Source organism: Podarcis gaigeae, assembly GCF_964106915.1.
Source record: "Podarcis gaigeae genome assembly, chromosome: 2".
Lineage (NCBI taxonomy): Eukaryota > Metazoa > Chordata > Lepidosauria > Squamata > Lacertidae > Podarcis > Podarcis gaigeae.
In genome coordinates this window covers 35,516,320-35,534,641 of record NC_139679.1, presented here as the reverse complement: position 1 = coordinate 35,534,641, position 18,322 = coordinate 35,516,320, and the positions used below count along the sequence as shown (strand labels likewise).

At 41.9% G+C, this 18,322-nt stretch overlaps 2 protein-coding genes across 2 annotated transcripts; one reads left to right on the top strand and one right to left on the bottom strand.

The window, feature by feature from the left end:
• Positions 1–856: 856 nt before the first annotated feature.
• On the bottom strand, positions 857–12,185 carry KCTD2 (potassium channel tetramerization domain containing 2). The gene is made up of 6 exons (XM_083726192.1): positions 11,706–12,185; positions 10,041–10,149; positions 9,215–9,306; positions 7,909–8,004; positions 6,231–6,356; positions 857–4,505 (listed from the first exon to the last, which is right to left on the bottom strand). The coding sequence occupies exons 1-6, from the start codon at positions 12,012–12,014 to the stop codon at positions 4,476–4,478; spliced, it is 762 nt and encodes a 253-aa protein (XP_083582318.1). The 5' UTR covers positions 12,015–12,185; the 3' UTR covers positions 857–4,475.
• A 743-nt stretch (positions 12,186–12,928) lies between these two features.
• Positions 12,929–17,778, top strand: ATP5PD (ATP synthase peripheral stalk subunit d). Its single transcript, XM_083726193.1, has 6 exons — positions 12,929–13,069; positions 13,610–13,740; positions 15,213–15,309; positions 16,286–16,357; positions 17,364–17,426; positions 17,563–17,778. Exons 2-6 carry the CDS (start codon positions 13,619–13,621, stop codon positions 17,692–17,694), a joined length of 486 nt encoding a protein of 161 aa, XP_083582319.1. The 5' UTR covers positions 12,929–13,069; positions 13,610–13,618; the 3' UTR covers positions 17,695–17,778.
• The last annotated feature ends 544 nt before the right edge of the window (positions 17,779–18,322 follow it).

Sequence of the window (18,322 nt, the reverse complement as noted above, 5' to 3'; positions counted from 1 at the left end):
TTCGAGAGGGTATATTAAAAGGCAATATTAAATTTAGGAAATGCGAAACAAAAATTTAACTACGGATGATTGTCAGAGATGTTGAAGGAAGTCCAAAAGAGAAAATGTGTGATAAACCTGGATGTGGTGTTATATATATATATATTTGTATTGAAAATAGAGAAAAGGAAAATAAGCAGTGACATGGAAGTATAGTAGAATTGTAGTGTTAGAAATTATGCATGACATGGAGGAAGTGTATAAATATATATATATTTCTCCTCCTGTCATAATACTAAAACACATGGACATTCAATGAAGTTGAATGTTGGAAGATTCAGAAGAAAAATAAAGAGAGTAGTGGCCTTGTAACTTTCAAACTCCTTATTTTTTGAATGATCAGAGAAGTCACTTCACCTCATTCTTAGTATTTTAGCACCCTTAATTCTCAATGGGCTGAGATGCAAGTCTCCTTTGGACAACAATGAAAACATAAAAATGATATACAATTGCACCTTCTGTTGTTAAAAATGAAGACCCCAACTTTTTTTTATCTACAAGGTAGTATCTTAAACCCATGACAATAGATCTGCTTTCACCCTTACATTTCTGTCTTGTTTAAGTAGGCAGTGTGTGAACAGACATTAGGTGTCTTCTCTTTGATGACAGCATTTTCTGTTCTGCTGCAAGAGTTTGGGTAAAGTGTAAGAGCTTGTCAGCTTTCAGCAACAGAACCTTGACCACCAAAAGCTATTGCTTCCAGGTTAGAAGTTGTTGCAGTCTTTGTGACAGAGAAAACACATGTGAAAGACACTCCCAAGCTTTCTTTACTACAGGTAGAGTTGCAGGGCGTAAGAAAATAGCTCAGATGCTCAAGTCATGTCAGAATCTTTATTGGAAAAAAAAAAAATCACAGCATCTCCATTATTATTCAAACACATTTAATAAACAGAGAAACAGTAGCAAAGGGCACTGACATGTGACGAACTGTACAAAACCTCAAGGTTTGCAGGCAAAACCTGAGGGTGAGGAGCCCACGGCCCAGCTGCGGCGGTCCGAGGAGCCCATCCCCACCCCCTTGTGGAAAACCCCCCTCCCCTCGGACCACTCAGTCACCCCTGAGAAAAATTGATTAAAAATGTGCAGAAACAAAGACACTTTTAAGAGGTTAGCTCCAACCTTGCTGTAACGGAACAATTGGCCACTGGGAAACTGGACCTGCTAGTGGTCCCCAGGGGCTAGCTAATGTTTTAAAGGAAACCACCTCAAGAGATGCAAATCACCCAGGTAAATACCCATCCTATCATTTGCTCCTCTCTTTTCATTTACTGCCTTCTGCAGGGGAAACAGGGTTCTTACTTATTTTCCAGCTTTTAGTTTAGGAGATAATGTTTGGACAGAGATAAAGGCAAATGGAAGGGAAAGCCCTGTTGCTAATAAAGGCAGAGATAAAACTGGTGCAGAAAATGGAAGCCAGTTCTTGAGATTAACAGGGCCTGGAAGTGACCTGTCCTTGTGGGGAAAGAATATCACAAATGGATGAGCTAGAATGGTGTCTTGCCGTAGCTGGATTTCAAGCCCTTATACTAGGAAAGCCAATAGCTTTTCCAATCCCTAATACTGTTTCTATCTCCAGCTAAACAGCTCACCACTCCAGGGAGGGTCCCAACGAATTTGATTACTTTAGTTGAGAATACTTAACAAGGAAAGGTAGGGAGAAGGCAATTGTGTTCCAGTGAAGAATTTAAAATCCACTGAAAAACTCTCACTAGTTGTCAGCAGCAAGTGGAGTATATAGGATAGGACTACCCCATTTATTAGGCAGAAACACTGCTTCTCAGAGAAGTTTAACTGCAATCCCCCTGTAAATGCATTGCATCAAGCCAGTTACGGCTCATCTCACAATCTGGTTTTCCTCCAGATTCCAATGGAGCCATTCCCAATGGCACAATATGGGCAACAGAATGAGTCTTATTTATCCAGTCTGTTATCCTGACATCAGGCACTCCTCTAATGGGGCTTCCCCATGCATGGTGTTTTTTGGTGACTATAAAATAAAGCAATGAGGTATTCATTTTGATTAACTAAAGCTACACAGTAAGGTCTCCTTCCAAGCAAACCTAACACTGCTACGTGCCCAGCAAGGTGGGGAATGAGTTGGGTTAGGCCATGTTGGAAATGGCAGCTACTCTTGGCATTGTCAGCCTGTTTTTCTTTCAACTAGTTCATAGCACCACTGCCCACTCTCGCCTCCTCCCTGAGAACGAGAGATTATGAGGGTATATGTGAATGCTATATATATAAATATATATCTGCAGTTCTTATACTTCCTCGCAGCACATACACACCCGATTATTTATCAGTTGTGGACATACACTGACAACAGCTGAAGGTACAAAATAGGGGTTTATGTACACATCACAGTGTTAGTTAGATCCAGCCAAGACGTACAGTCTAATCATGCCAATACCAACACATTATAAACAGGAAGGGCAGGGCAGGACTGGAATGTTGGTTTACTTCAACACAATATGGGGCCAGTTGAGTCTCAGCAGCCACCGACTGACCTCAAGACCTTTGGTACAGTCTTCTTGTAAAAGAGACTGAACTAGGACATGTTATTCAAACCCTTAACCTACCAAAACTTCTCTGGAGGTGCATTGTGGGAAGCTCAGTGATATATACACATACAAACTGAAGAACGATGGAGGATGTGGGGCAGGGGGGAATTAAGTGCCAAACTTGATTTAAACTCCATGCATTTTATCCACGATGGGGCCTTTAATGTCCCCATCAAAACTTCACGCACTGTCCTTCTACCCCAGCCTTTTCACTTTTAAGGAAGAAATAGAACAAGAAGCCTCATCAACTCACACTATAAAACATAAAGAAGACACAGTGAATGCAATTCCTTGGTGGAAAATTCCAAACACATCAATTTGTATATAAGGGGTCTTCGGATTGTAAGCGGAGAGCTTTGATTATTGCCAAGGGACACCAAAGCATTTCAATTTTTCTGAAACTTTGGTTCGGTATGTTTTGGGGCTTATCTCAAAGGCCCAGAAGTCGAGATGACTCACAAGGAACAAAGCCAGGATACAGAGGAGAGGTACCATGCAGCAAATGCTTAAGGGATTCCCATTTACCAACAACTAGGAGGGGACATTTCACTGATTAGGGATGGCACAAGTTCACCGACAAGATCAGTGAGTCCCATTTGGCTAAGATCAGAAGAGAGGCACGACATTTTCACGTCCATTCAAGGCATTCCAAAGGAAAATAAAACATTACAGAAGTTCACACACCACTTTGGACAAGAAAAAAAAATCACAACAGTTTGGCAACTTTCATCACCACCCCTCCCCACCCCCCGCAATACCACTTAGTTATTTTGGGTAAGATAATACAATAAAAGGAGGTGGAGGATTGAAAGTGCAGAATCACCATGTGTAAATAAGGGACCCTCCGTCCCTGAATGTATTGGATAAAGAGTTGTTAAAGCCTACCAAAGTAACTAAGAGTACAAAGAAAACCTGCTTTTAATGCAGGACGAACAGGGGGTCTTTTCATGCTGCTGAATACAAGACAAGGCAAAGCTGAACTTGGCAGGGACAAATCCTCCAGATCAAAGAGCAACTTTAAAGTTAGTCAAGGGACTATACTCCAGGCTCTGGCAGGAAAAAAAAGGGACATAAGTCCCATTGCCACGCTCCTCTGACATTTAAGAGATAGTAGAAATGGATTTGAAATTTGCAGAAATAGCATATTTTAAAAGATGTGTGAATGGCGATGACCAAACCACACTGCGAGAAATGCTCAGAGCTTATATTTTAGTGTTATCTGAAGAAAAACCTTTCAGCCAAGGCCCCATGGTAAACATAACCCAACCAACTCCCAAATTAAAAATTGCCCATCTAACAGGTATCTGAGTCAGTAACGGATCCAAAACAAAAATAAAAAAGTTTTTTTTTTGCCGGGGGGAGGGGTAGGAATGTTCTTGGTTTAGACATTTTCTTTCAAATGTATTTTGATCAGATCTGGGAAAGCGTGTTACAAACTTCTTTAAAAATGACACCATTAAACCAAACTCCTCAGTCATTAGTCCAGACCATTGATGCCTGGGATATCTTAAAAGAGCCCAGGAATCTGGGCAGCCCTCACTTTTAGCCCTTTCTAAAGAGAGCCAAAAACACAATTAAATAAAACTAAAAATAAATCACATCAGTGCCAAGACAGAAATAAAAAGAAACAGAGTTAGTGGAGTAAAGGGAGCTATCTGGCTGGAAGATTCTCTTCTTTCTTCATCTTCTGTAACTGGAGTGGGATGAGCCTTTGGTTTTCACCAGGATTAATTTTCTACTGGCAGGACAGGCTCAGCTTTGCTTTGTGTTAGTTTGATTACTGTACAAAAGCAAGGTTGGACTGCAGGAAAAATGCTCTGCCCAGCTAGATTGCCCTTTTGACATCTGGGAGTTTTAAAGTATTAGATGCTTAGATTACATCCGTGATCCTCGTTCCTGAAGAATCTGTGGGGAGAGAAGCACCAAGACAACAGCAGTTAGCTAGAATTTACATGATTAGAACTTATTGCAACAGAGGGGGAAAGAAACAGAAGGAAAAATCTGAACTTTGTACCATAGTACTTAGCACCTGGCTTCTCACCCAGGGTATTATAGGGAAAAGTTATTAACTACAGGAAACTAAATACTCTACAAAATAAACCCTTAGCTGGTTAGGTTCTTTGTTATTGCTAAACTGAATTATTTAGATCCACGCTAAAATATTTGACTTTTGAGGCATACTTGGGCTGTGCTTTGGCAGCTGGTTCTGTGTAATAATACATGTACAGTTTTGTTTTGTAGGCACCTTTGGTATTGATACATATTGGCCCTTCCAGCTCACTACTTGTGCTACACATTAGTAGATTTCATCATCAGTTTTAAGCTTCTGTTTCATGGATTAAACTGCTGGGAATAGTTGGACTATATCAGCTTTTAAGTTGTACTAACACTACAGCATTGTGTGGCTTGTGAATATTTGTGGATGCAGTCACATAGAAAGCTGCCATATAACAACAGTTGGTCCATTAGCTCTGTGCTGCCTACACTGACTGGCAGCAACTCGCCAGTTTCAGGCACGATTCTCTCCCAGCCCTACCTGGAAGGGCTGGGGATTGAACCTGGGACTGAGCTATAACCCATCCCTTATCTTAACCCCCAGTTTCTCTCGATCTCCCTTCATTTTTCAGATCAATGTAAGATTTAGTGACAGAGTTCTACAGGTTGAATCCAATGGTGTCTGTCAGTTGACAGCAAAGGTTCCATCAATGGAATGGGGAGAGAAGCCATTTTCAGCAATACCTCTGCATTCTCCTTACTGCCCCCCACCAAAAAACCTCCACAATATTCTAGAGGGTCCCTCCAACCCTCTTGAGCAGATGTAGAATATGTGCTTAGAGGGCTGTGGGTGGAAGGAGGAACTACTGAAAATTACTCCCCTCCCTGTTCCATGGATGGAAGCCTTATTGTCAAATAGGCACCATTAGATACAACTGTATAGCACAAATATATCCAGAAATGTTAACATGGTCCTTGCCAACTCCTTTATGCAGCACTAAATTACGTATGGGAGACATGTTCTGTGCAAATTTGCAGTGGTGACAGTGCTAAAGAGAAGACCAGACTCTCTGAAACTGCAATCCTATACATACCTATCTGGAGTAACCCCACTGATACCAATAAGATTTACTTCTTAGCAGACATTGAACTGAAAGATTAAAAGCTCCCAGAGACTCTTTCAGAAACTTTACGAAAGATGGAAGCAGGGAGAGGAACTGTTTCTAGAGATTACCATTAGGAGAACATACTGAAAGCTCAACAGCTTCTTTACCAGATATTTTCAGAATTAACTGACCAATACACTAGGAAATATCTACCACCACCCTTGTACATTTTTGCCTCCCTCATTTCAGTGGCTTATTGTTATACTTCCACAATTTCTAATTGTAGGGTATTGCATTTATCTTAGACTTTTATGTTGTGAACCACCCTGAGATCTAAAGGTACAGGGCAGTATACAAATTATTATTATTATTATTATTATTATTATTATTATTATTGACAAAACTCTGACTAACAGGAACTATACACCTTGCAACATCAAAAGCAAGCTGCCTTCTGTATTTATTCCATTCTGTATTCAGAAACATTAATATGATCCTCAAGGAATTCAATTGCAAGCAGGTTCCTCACCTTTGCTTTCTCACTAGGCTCTATCACTATGCCATTGGTAGAGTTATTGAGCTCTCTGGACACAACACATAGAAATTCTGCTTGGTCTTCATTTCCATAGTTATAAGAAGATCCAATACTGATTAGCTAATGAAATAAAAACAAGAGAATGTAAAAGTTAGAAGCAGCAATAAACAAGGAATAGTATAGAATTAGCCTTAAAATACTAGGCTAAAATGGGTTGGGTTCTCCAGATGTTGTTGCACTCCTGTTCCTATCATTCACAGATAGTATAACAAATGGCCAGTTGTGATGAAAAATGTAGTTCAGCAACATGTAGAAAGATACAGGATTCCCATCACTGAACTAAAATATGATCTTGGCCTGTATCTAGTCTCTCACAGTGACCAAATACAGATCTGTAGGAGAAAGCATTAAAGAGTACAAGACAGAGCACTCTGCACCTTTATATTCCTTCTTAACTTTTAGAAGGTTTAAGGACACATTCATACTTTAGTCTGAGCCCCCGAAATGCTGTGATTCACAAAACCAACAAGCAATCCATGTGTATTTTCTGTCAAGCTATTGCGCTCCTTGTTATTACTTAAAATTCCACCAGTGCCATTTTAAAATATACGCACTAATATTTTTCCCCTAAAAATGAAAAAGGCCACAGATGCATCTAGGAAACACCAAACAAGGAAATGAAGAATTTAGGACTGAGTTGTATCCAACTAAATTACTGTGTGTGCATGCAGAATGACTTCTGCAAGTGCGATAGAACTGGACTTTTACTGGTTTATTTAAAAGCATTTCTAGGCAGCTTAATATTTTTAAAAACCTTTAGCATTATGGAAAAGTAGCAAAAAACAGTATTATAAAAACAGATTGAGAAGACAGGGACTAATGCTGGTTGTTTAGCCTATAAGGATTACTTGAGTTGAACAAACGAGCGTCCAAGATGGGAAAAAATGATAGTCACCAGCTCATCAGTATGATGACTTTCATACTTGCAAGTGAAGCTCTACAGTACCCCAAATCAGGATTGTGGGAAGCTGCCATCCATAAATACCCCAAACAATGCATTTTCTTAGGCAAAAAAACTGAAGTCCTACAGAGCCCCCTAATGATGGTTTGATATAATAAAAAAGAATCCCTCCTCATTAAGAGGAAATTGAACTGACCAGAATGCATAAAACCAGAAGTAAATAAAAAACCAATAACCTAACAAGATTGGAAGCATTAATCAAAGAACATTCTGCCACAGTCTCTCATAGCAAAAGACTGGGCCCAGCAAGTTGTGCACTCATTTATGAGTGCAAGATTAGCATCAGTCAACAGTTTCAAGGCTGACAGCATTTATCAACTAAAGTGAAGAGTGAGGAAGGGTAATAGGCAGAGGCTTGTAATCAGATTTCCCTAGAAGATAATCAGCAATTATCTATTAGAGGCTCAGTGATCAGACTTCTCTCCAGGCACCAGCAGACTAGGCACAATTTATGTTCCATGAGAAGTCCCATATTCTCTAGATTCTAAGAAGGTGAAAGGAGAACCCACTAAAGCATTCATTATTCACTAAGCTGTTGACAGCCCCTTCCTATCCATAACAAATAATACAGGGGGAAGATTAGCCATTTTATAAGCCTTGTGAATTGGGCCCCTTCTTCCGGATAGGGAAGTATTCTTTAGCACTGGATACCTGTTCAAATTTCCATCCATCAGACATAGTGGAAACCATCTGGGTGAGCTCTTCCTCTTGGCACTGCAGGACTCTGTAAACATGCTTGACAGGTCCCTGGGACACAAAAGGGAACCAAACAATAAGTTAGAAATTAACATTGTGGCTTTGCAAAGTAGTGGTAGCTTGTTTAAAGAGGCTTAGCTTCAAGGAAATTAGTGTGTCATAGGTCCTTGCTGATTCCTGAGAACACACACCACTATAAATGTTTCAAAAGGACATTTAATGCTTTTCCCAACCATCAAAAAAGACATGTGGCAAGTTTTGCTGAAAATCTGGGAGCCAGAAATAACCCCGGGGAGGTAGGTGTATAGAAGTGTAGGTATGGAGATAGGATACATTGCATCAAACACTAATGCATATAGGGACGGGATAAAGGCATTATGGCAACAGACTGCTACAAAGGGCTCAAATAAAAGTACAGTAATATAGTGCCTCTGGGAATGATAGAAAAGTGACCCTGACTGCCTTTCTCTTCAGCGTTTTTAACTTGGCATACCTGTAATAGTCAGCATGTATCCCACTCAGCGTGTAAACCACACCCCTACAAATTTTCAAATACGTTTTGAATTCACATCTGTTCTCTGCTGCTTTTATGAAGTGATTTGTATGCAGGCAATTAATGTTCATAATGTGTTTTACAGCTGTGCTGACTGGATTGTTTGAGTTGCTGTAAAACAAAAAGCTTCAAACTGTGATTGTATTCTTCTACATGACGCTTGCCACTTTGTGAGGAGGTTCTCCCAAAAAGCAGGATACAAATCCATTAAATATAAATAAATGAATAAATAAATAAATATTGTGACAGATGAGGGAGCATTCTTTGCTGTCCCTTCCCCCGCATTTCCCAGCAGTTCATGAAGGATTTAGGTGAGCAAAGAGCTGCTTTGTCTCCCTTTCTGTCAGCTCCTGCAAAGGTTCAGCAGGAGCAGTGAGGTCCTTGTTGGCACCTCTGGCAAAAGCCCAGCGCAAGGAAGAGAACACACCTCTCTTTTCCTCCATCAAGAACTTGGGACAAGAAAGGATGTGTGGCTTCTTTCCCTTCTTGCTGGGCTTTTGCAGAGTGAAACAGCACTGAAGCGCTGCTTGGGTTTTCTGCCAAAGCCCATTATAGCAGCAAAGAAACCCAGCCCCCTTCTCCAAAGTGTATGTCACAGGGAAAGAGTAGCAGTTGACCACAACCACAAATAAGGGAAGGCTAAGCACAGATTTGCCCTTGATTCCAGTTACAAAAATCCCCCCTTCTATTTTCTTTAACATGCATTACTTGAGAAGTTCTGCTTTCATTGTCCCGTATTCGCTCCTTCACCAACCGCACTAGAGATGCAATGTTGTAAAACTCAGCTTCTTCCAGCACACCTAGGAATGAGAAGGGGGTGCAGTTAGGAAGATTGTTAGCCTTAAAAAGGGAAGAATGCTAGAAGCAATATTGTGCTAACCCCAAAGTCTTCTGCGCAGATTACTGAAGCCTATGACACTGCAGAATTATTTTTTTGCATACTGTATATATTTTAACCTAAATAATTAATCTGCAGATCAACAAACGTTGTACTACCAGAATCTCAATTTGCAAGAGCAAAAACAAAGGCAAAGATTAGGAAAAAATGTGACCACAAACAGCTGCAAACACTTCTATTTCATGAAGAGCAGAAAACTAGAACTTGGGGATTCATGAAGATGTGTTCCCTCCATTTGATCTCTTCACAAAAAGGAGCTTGCTTTTGCAGACCACACTTCAATGAAAAACAACAAGTTAATACAAAATGCCACTGATGTTTATTAACAGAATGCCTTGTATGAGATAGTTGCATCAGAATAATGTGCCTCCATGAATAAAGCTGGTTTTGTACACCTCCTCCATAGGTCAATCTAAAATAAACCACAATCTTATGACACAGAAAGGTGCTGACCAAGGCCTTGCTCAGTCACAGGAGTCAATGCACTCAAGACCATGGATTTCAATGGGCTTAAGTGCACTAGCTCTGGGCTGAAATGTGGCCAACATCCATTAAGCTTCCCTCTGATTTTCAAGGATATAGATTGATTTTTACCTTGCCCAAGTCAGACAAAGCACCGCAATCTCCATTTCTTACCTTCCTCTGCCAATTCCTTGTTTATTATGAGTTTTCCATGCCGGAGGTAGTTCAGGATTGGACCAAAATATGTGGGATCCCTATCAATGAGATATGCCCCCGTTTCATCCTGTTAGAGATACACCAGTGTCAGATTCTGATGCTAAAAAGGACAATCCAATGGAATGAAGACATTTGGCTGGCTGGGTGGGGACTAGTCTTACAAAGGCTGAGAATTTGGTCCTCTGCAAAGAATTACCGTTCTCATGAAAACCAGTGGGCTCTTTTAAACTAGTTGAATCATCCACAAAAGACAGAAGTTAGATTTAACATGTTGTCATGGTTATGGTGGAGACTATGGGTATCTTCTACTGAAGTAGTGGAGGTGGATGGGAAAACAGTGCTGGTAGGTTTCTAAACTCTGGCGTCAAAAGCTTTTTATGCCTACCTTTACTGTAAGATGACACCATGATATAATTTAAAAAGGTAGGGTACCACCTACATAAGGCGATTCCACCTAATCACTTAATCATACGCTTATTTACTTGAAATAAACTGTTCTTGCATCTATCAGCAGCATTCTCCTAAAAATCAGCAAGATCAGCTCCTGAATTGTCATGATATGACAATGACAAGCAGCAAAACCAAAAATGAGCACAACCCTAACTTTTGCAACTGAATTTTTAAGAAATACTTTTGCCAATCTAAACTGTCAGTCTAATCCAAACTGAGTTCTATTATGTGTTAAGCAAACATCAACTCAGATCACTCTTTAGTAATGGTAAAAAAGAAAAAAAAAGAGTCTGCTGAACACAAGTGGTGCAATGCAATCAATTCCTTTGACTATGTGCTCAGATGTTTTGTTTGTTTGTTTAAGATCACCAAGGAAGCTATAAATAAGAAACAGAGCTTACCCATTCTCACTATGATTTAATTATTCTGGGAAATGGCTTTTGTTCTATTCTAAAAATGTATTTTACAGAGCGCTCAGAATCTTCCACAGTATTTAAACACTCTCAGCAATTATCTGCTGAAAGAAACCACCCTATTCACAAGTATTTCACTTTGCACACAAGATTAAAGCTTTTCAGTTTCCTTATTTCCCTAAAACAAAAGCAGAGGCCATACTATTGATGAATAAGAGTACAGCACCTGTGTAATGACTGCATAGTTAATATATTGAAATTACTACTTACAGGGAAGTGTTGGATCAACACAGAAACCACTAGAGGGGCTATAAACTGTCACTGAATGGGCAGGCACCCCACTGCCACATGCAACGGGAGCAATGCCCCTTTTGTGTGGATCCCTTTTTTTTTTTGCTAAGGAGTTCTCATCAAGGTTTTGCTTAGCTTTGATGTCTGCAAAAACACACCCTGCAAAGTATCCTGGGAACTGTGGCTTGCTAAGGGTGCTGAGAACCGTAGCTCTGTGAGGGGTAACCTCTAGTTCCCAGGATTGGGGTGGGGGACTGCTTTAAATGCATTGGGTGAAGGAGGTTTAAATGCGTGGAAACAAGCCTATTATTCCAGTGACCGCAGCGGGAAGGAGACGAGACGGAGGGCATGAGGGCTAGCGGGGTGCGGAGAACATGCCGTCGTTCTAGGAAAGCGTCCCAGGAGGGGCCGGGCGGTAAACGAAGAAAGAGGTCAGCGCTGCCACTCCACATGGACCCACCGGACTCACCTTGTCGGAGCCCAGTTCGGGCCCCTCCTGGCAGCAGAGGCGGCAGAGGAAGGACTTGGGCTCTCGGCAGAGAGTCTGGCGGGTGCTCACGAAGTAGGTGCCGCCCACGTTGAGCCGGACCCACTTGGAGCCCCCGCTGCTGTTGCTGCTGCTCCCACCGCCCCCCGACCCGGCTCTCTCAGGCGCCGGCGGCTCCGGACTGCGCGGCGGGCAAGCGGGCGCCGCGGCTGGACGAGGGCTGGGCGGCCCCGGCAGCGGGCTGGGAGTGCGGCCCCGCGGCGGCCCTTCTCCGGCCACCAGCTCCGCCATTCTGGGCTACGGTTTCTTCCCCTGGGCCTACGGCAGGCAGACGGGCAACGGTCGCTCCAGCTCAACGGCCAGGTCGGAGAAACTGGAGCTGCGCTCGGCGGGGCTCGGAAGCCATCACCCCAGTCTCTGCTGACAGGGAGAGCCGGACTTCCGGGAGGAAAGGTCACTTCCGGGTCACCAACCGTTCTCTGGGTGCAACAGCCGCCGAGGCCACTTTGAGCGCCGCTTCGGCCTTACATGCTCCTCTTTTACTATTATATAGTAATGCTGGAGGTAGCCAGCAGAAGCGGAGAATAATAATAATTATTATTTAAATAAATTTTAATTGGTTTTAATTTAATTAATTTAAACTTAAATTATATAAAATTATTTAAAGGGAAAAGTCTCCAATAGAACAAGGCATTAGAGGAAACAGGATTCCAGGAAGGAAACAGAAACTTCGTTCCTAGATTACCTATACCATAGATACACAAAAGTATAGAACGGCACTTTGTTTGCAGAGGACACTTCCTAGTTATTTTCGAATCCCCTTTCCCCGCTCTGTCAACGTGATGAAAGTGACAGCCGATGAGAGGAGAAGATACAGGATTTAATTGAAACTGTGATTGGGCAGCAGCCGGTGCTTCTCCCACTTCCTTACCCGCCCAAAGAAGCAATTAATCCTCTCTGTGGAATAAATAATGTGAATGTTAATTTAGGGGGGGGGCACCAGTCAGTGGTTCCCGTCAAAATGACTTCTCCTATACAGTACATATATTTGCAAGTTGCCCGACTGAAAAAACCGAGCCTGTTATGACCCTTGGATTGTGAGTGGCAATGCAATTGGTGACCGCGCCTTGCCCTCCATTGCTTTGCACGCTGTACTTTTGCCTCAACTGCACAAAAATGGAGGCGTGTGCTAGTCTATATTTTCCGCTATCTATGGTGCTGAGGGTGCCGCAGACTATTTCCGGCATTGCTGGTCCTGATTGGTCACCTTCGATGATGGTCAGACTCTCCTTCCGGGAGGACGTTTCCGGCGACTTCTGTATCGTGGGGGTGAAGGGTTGCTGAAGGTGAGTGGAGTACGGCCGTCCTTTGGGGGACCCTGTTCGCTGTTTCCTAATATTGTGGTGTTAACGGGCCTTTTCTGTTCTTTATTCCCCCACCTTCCGTGGCGGCGCTGGGATTCCTTGGTGTCCTAGCTGAGGTCCTTTTAATGTTCCTTCAAGTTGGTTTGCCTCTGACTGCGACTTTAACATGCAGGCATAAGCCTATATAACTGTAGAAACTACATCGCTGCCATCTTTATAAAGGAGAATCCGCATTAATTTTATTTCTCTCTCCCCCCTTATTGAATGAAAAGAATGGCGTGAGTTCAACAGTCTAACTCTATTTTGCTTACTTAAAAATAAAGTAGTGAATTCATAGGGTTTACTCCCAGGTAAGTGTGGGCTGGTGTGAACTCCTCATTGGATTATTGTTTTGATGAAACAGAATCATTCTTCTGTTTGTCTCTCATCTGACCCTTCGCTAGCCATATAGCTTTGCTGCTCAGTTAGTGTTCTGATTATTTTCTCCCTGTTAAGCTTTCTTCCTGCTTTATTATTTTCTAGAAAGTAACAATGGCTGCCCGCAGATTTGCTCTGAAAGCAGTAGACTGGATGGCATTTGCTGAGCGAGTGCCTCCCAATCAGAAGCCCATGTTTAATGCCCTGAAAACACGCAGTGATTCTCTGGCAGCCAAGTGAGTATGTCCCAGTATGCAAAGGGCACTGTGGAGCTATGTTTTTCTTGTGTCAAATGCCTTGGTATTTGTGCAAGGTTGATGCGTTCAGGCTATGTGCTAGCAGTAATAAATTAATAGAGTGCCTTGTTTGGTTATATCTTCACAAATTACTTTGAACTAGTCACTGGTTTGTTATGCCATATACCAGGTGTGGGGAACTTTCAGCCTGCAGTCCACATTTGATCTGTGATGCTATTTTGGGCAGGCCACACTTACCTGCAATATTCTGTGTGCAGCACTTCTCAAGCACCTGGCACCCAGCTGATTGTCAAGTGTTTGGGAAGCAGTGCACAAAGCGCTTTGTAGACCTTTTGCCCAGCACTTTCTAAGTGCCAAGCACAGGGCTTGTGAAGCTTGCTTAGGCCTGGACACAGTACTTCTCAATCACTTGTCAATCACTTGTTTGTTGGGCAGTGCTGAGCAGGCTCTTTGATAGATGCCAATTCCCTGGTGTCATGATAATCCGGCCCACCTATCAAAGTTGGCTCCCAGGTGTGGGTGGGGAGATTTATCTCTGGCCCACCAGGCCAAAAGGGTTCTTCACCCCTGCCATATACTCCACAGCTCTCTGCTCCATTCATTGTTGCTGAGATCAGCCTATTAAAGTGATACACAAATTTCATTTTGTTCTTTTTGGCAACTTTATGGCAGTCCTTTCTGCTGCAGATTATATTCTGTATATTTCTGTGATAAGCAGAATGGTAAAGGAAGATGTGTCCAGGGGTGGGGGAATCTCTCCCCCTTGGAGGGCTGCAGTATATTGGGCATCATCTCCTGGGGGCTCCATTCCAGTGGTGGGTGGAGTAAGATGCAAAAGTAAGTGGAATATTGGGTGTATTTCTAATCTTTGTACAATAGGCTTCATTCCAGGCATGCAAAAAGCCAGAGGTTTCTATGCATGTCTCACTATCTTTCATCCAGGTAAGTAAGAGACATACAGTATTGTTGTTCAAGGATGCATTCCACCCAGGCAAAAGGACTCAGAGGCAGAGCTGGACTAATGAGGGGTGTATGGCCTGCTGAAGGGCACAGACTGGAGAAAGTCCCAAGGCCTCTGGTCCCCCATCCCCCACTGTAACTGATATGGTTAAAATTATCTGATTGACATTAGTAAGATTTGAGATGTCACATGCTGTTTCTGTGTCTCGACTGAAGTTTAGTTCTTTGCCTTAAGATTTGACAAAACCCTTCTATCAGCTTCTGGCAAAAGTGTATCAGTCTACCATTTTGGACTTAACTTACCAGTCATTGTTAGTGTGTATGATGAATCTTGCAAGGTTCATTATTGCTGTTGAATAGCTGAGAACATTGGCAGCTATGGTTAGCTATCCTTAAGGAGGGTGACAATAATGGGAGATGGCTACAGAACTAAGAATTGCATGAAAACTTGTTGAAGTTGTACTAAATGTACTTTTCCTTCATCTAAACAGGCTTGCTTCTTTGCCAGAGAACGCCCCAGCTATAGATTGGGCTTTTTACAAGACCGCAATTGCTGATAAGGCCATGGTAGATGAATTTGAGAAAAAGGTGAGGTTGTGTTATGCTACTTCAAATGTTTCAGAACCTAAATGAGGCACTGCATGTCACACAGTCTACTGTATATTTTTAGGACCCACCTTACCTTTGTGATTGTAAGTTGTTTTAAATTGCTTTTAATACTGTGTTTTAGTGTTGTAACCTGCCCTGGGACCTTAGGGTGAAGGGCAGATAATTAATAATAATAATAATAATAATAATAATAATAATAATAATAATGGAAATCACCCTGGGTATAGTAATTATTTCCTTCTGGGTAATTTGACACCAGTGTTGCAGCTGCATGGTGCTGTGCTCATAAAAAACAACAGCATTTTCTTGTCTTTAGCCAATTAGTACATTTCCCACCAACTTCCGCCTTGTGGATAGGCTAGAAAAGCTAAACTTGAAGCTATAATCATGCTGATTTTTATTTATTGTTGGATATGAACCGGGCAAGTATGTGTATCAATATAGATGGCTCCAGAGAACTTTGGTATATAATGCCAATAAAATGAATGAATGAATGTCTGGCTTTCTTCATGTGGGACAGCGATAAATGTATGAAAATGCAATCCAGAGAAGTTAGAGGACATTGAAACATGTTAACTCTTTAAGAATGAATCTGGATGGTGTGCATTTGCACTAGCTGTATGAGAACTGTCATTAATTGAAATGACTTGGGTACTGGCAAGCAAACTCTGTAAAATCAGCTCATTTCTGTTAGTAATCTGCTAGGCTTTCAGGTGGCTTGTTCCCAGTGTAGCCCACTACTTTAGACCAGACACTTGGTCTTGACCCACATTCGGGTGGGGAGGATTGAACTGGGAGGCTAGAAAGTGCAAATCATACACTGCCACTGAGTTAAGGACCTCTTACAACTAAAGGGAAACAGACAGGACTTGGAAAAGTTATATCTGACTGTATATAAGTCACTGACAGAATTGGACGAAACACATTTAAAATACTTTCCCCTCAAATTTCACAGTTTAAAGCACTCAAGATTCCTGAGCCTGTGGATACCCAGACAGCTAAGATAGATGCCCAAGAAAAAGAGGCTGTAAGTGTGGTTTTATTGTGCCTTTGTTCAGTTATATTTTGTGTATCCCACTTTGGTAAATTGTGTTAGACATTATTCCCTGCTCACCACTTACTATATTCTGCTTGTGATCAGCAATACTTCTGATTTTCCTCTGCTGGTATTTATTTATACAGTTTTTAATATTGCTTAATGCAATAATCTCTAAGCAATCCTTGTCCGCAAACTATTGTAGTTGATGCACCAACCAAAGTTGTTAATGGTTACTCTGAGCCAACAAGGTCACTTGGGCTACCACTGCTAGCAGCGGATCAAGAACACTCCTGTGCTATATACCTCCTCCAGTGAGAGGGCAACCACATCCAGAGTCTGTATGCAACCCAATTCCCAGACTTGGGAACTGCCTACTCATAGGGTCTCTGTCTTGCTAAGAGTCATTTGCAGTTTATTAGCCTATGACTGCATCCTGGTAGTGGTCTAGGGCTTGTTCAGATAATACTGAGAGATAAACCTGGATATCATCAAGATACCTTGCCCAAATCTCCTAATAAGCATCCACAGTGGCTTCCTGAAGATAGCACTAGGGACAAAATTGTGATTTGGGGCATCCCACAGATTAACTGGCAGGGTGTCAAGACACAGTCACCAATACTTTTCTCTGGAACTGACCCTGTAAGTAGGAGTGAAATCTCAATAAGCAATACCCCCCTACTCACAGATGGTCCAGGAGGATATTGTAGCCAAAGATATCAGAAGCAGCTGAGAAACTGAGAAGTTTATCTATTGGAGCACCCAAGACTAAATTCTGTCCCAAAGTCAGGCCTGAACCCAAACTGGAAAGGAGTAAGATAACTGGAATGTAGGGGCATGTCTAATGCAAAGGCTGCAAGCCTCAAGGTGATAGTTTGCATTATTATAGGCAAGAGAAAATGCACTTTGTGGTGCAGATGGGCGGGGTATAAATAATAAATATTATTATTATTATAACATCACTAATATGCGAAGTGAATAATTTGCTGTTTTGCAGGACAAGAGTGCTGCTGCTTTCATACAAGCCTCTAAGCAACGTGTTGTTGAGCATGAGAAAGAGGTAAGTTGGTGATTTTTGTGGTGTAAGTAAGTCTGCTCCACCACGTTGCGTTCTCCTAATAAAGATCTGTTCTTTTTATTTTAAGTAGTCTTCTTCATAATGTACTAATGATGGGCTATTGTCTTTTCTTTTCAAGCTTCAGAAGGTTAGAAGCATGATTCCTTTTGATCAGATGACAATGGAAGATTTCCAAGAGGCATTTCCAGGAAGTAGGCTGGACAAAGAAAAATACCCATTTTGGCCACACAGGCCTATTGCTGAATTGTAAGAGCTGTCTATCCAAAAGAACTTTGCCGTATCCATCAACTCTAGAATCCCTGGGAGTATGTTAAATAAAGTAATTCTACAGGAATCTTAGTAGTCCTGTTTTGTCTTGTCTCTTGTTATTGATTTGTGCATATTTGTTTGCAAATAAGATCCATAGAGTTCAGTATGAATCCCAAATAAGGCTGTGTAGGATTGTTGCCTTAAACTTCTTTTTTTTAGGATTGAAAGCCTGAGCGGTTCAGCTAAAATTGCTAATCTTGGCCCCAGATTCTAACTTTAACTTGATTTTTTGGGGACCCCCATTTGGTCCCCAGTCCTGGGCCTCCCCACCCTGCAGTGGGCAATTGGTGCTCTGATCACTGACCACGGATGGCTTTAAAGGTCAACACCAACATTTTTGAATTGTGCTAGGAAGCCAGTAAAGTTCTTCAAGCACCATTGTAGCACATTCTTGTGGCCGGTCCAGATTAATAATGCAGCTTTTATGTTCTGGACCTGCTGCAGTTTCTGAATGTGTTTGAAAGGCTCTGCATTGTCGCCAACAGTACATTGGCACGAGCGTCCTTCCCCACAAGAGGGTGCAGCTAGCACACAGCTAATACTAAAAGAAGGTGCTGCCTAAGCATTCA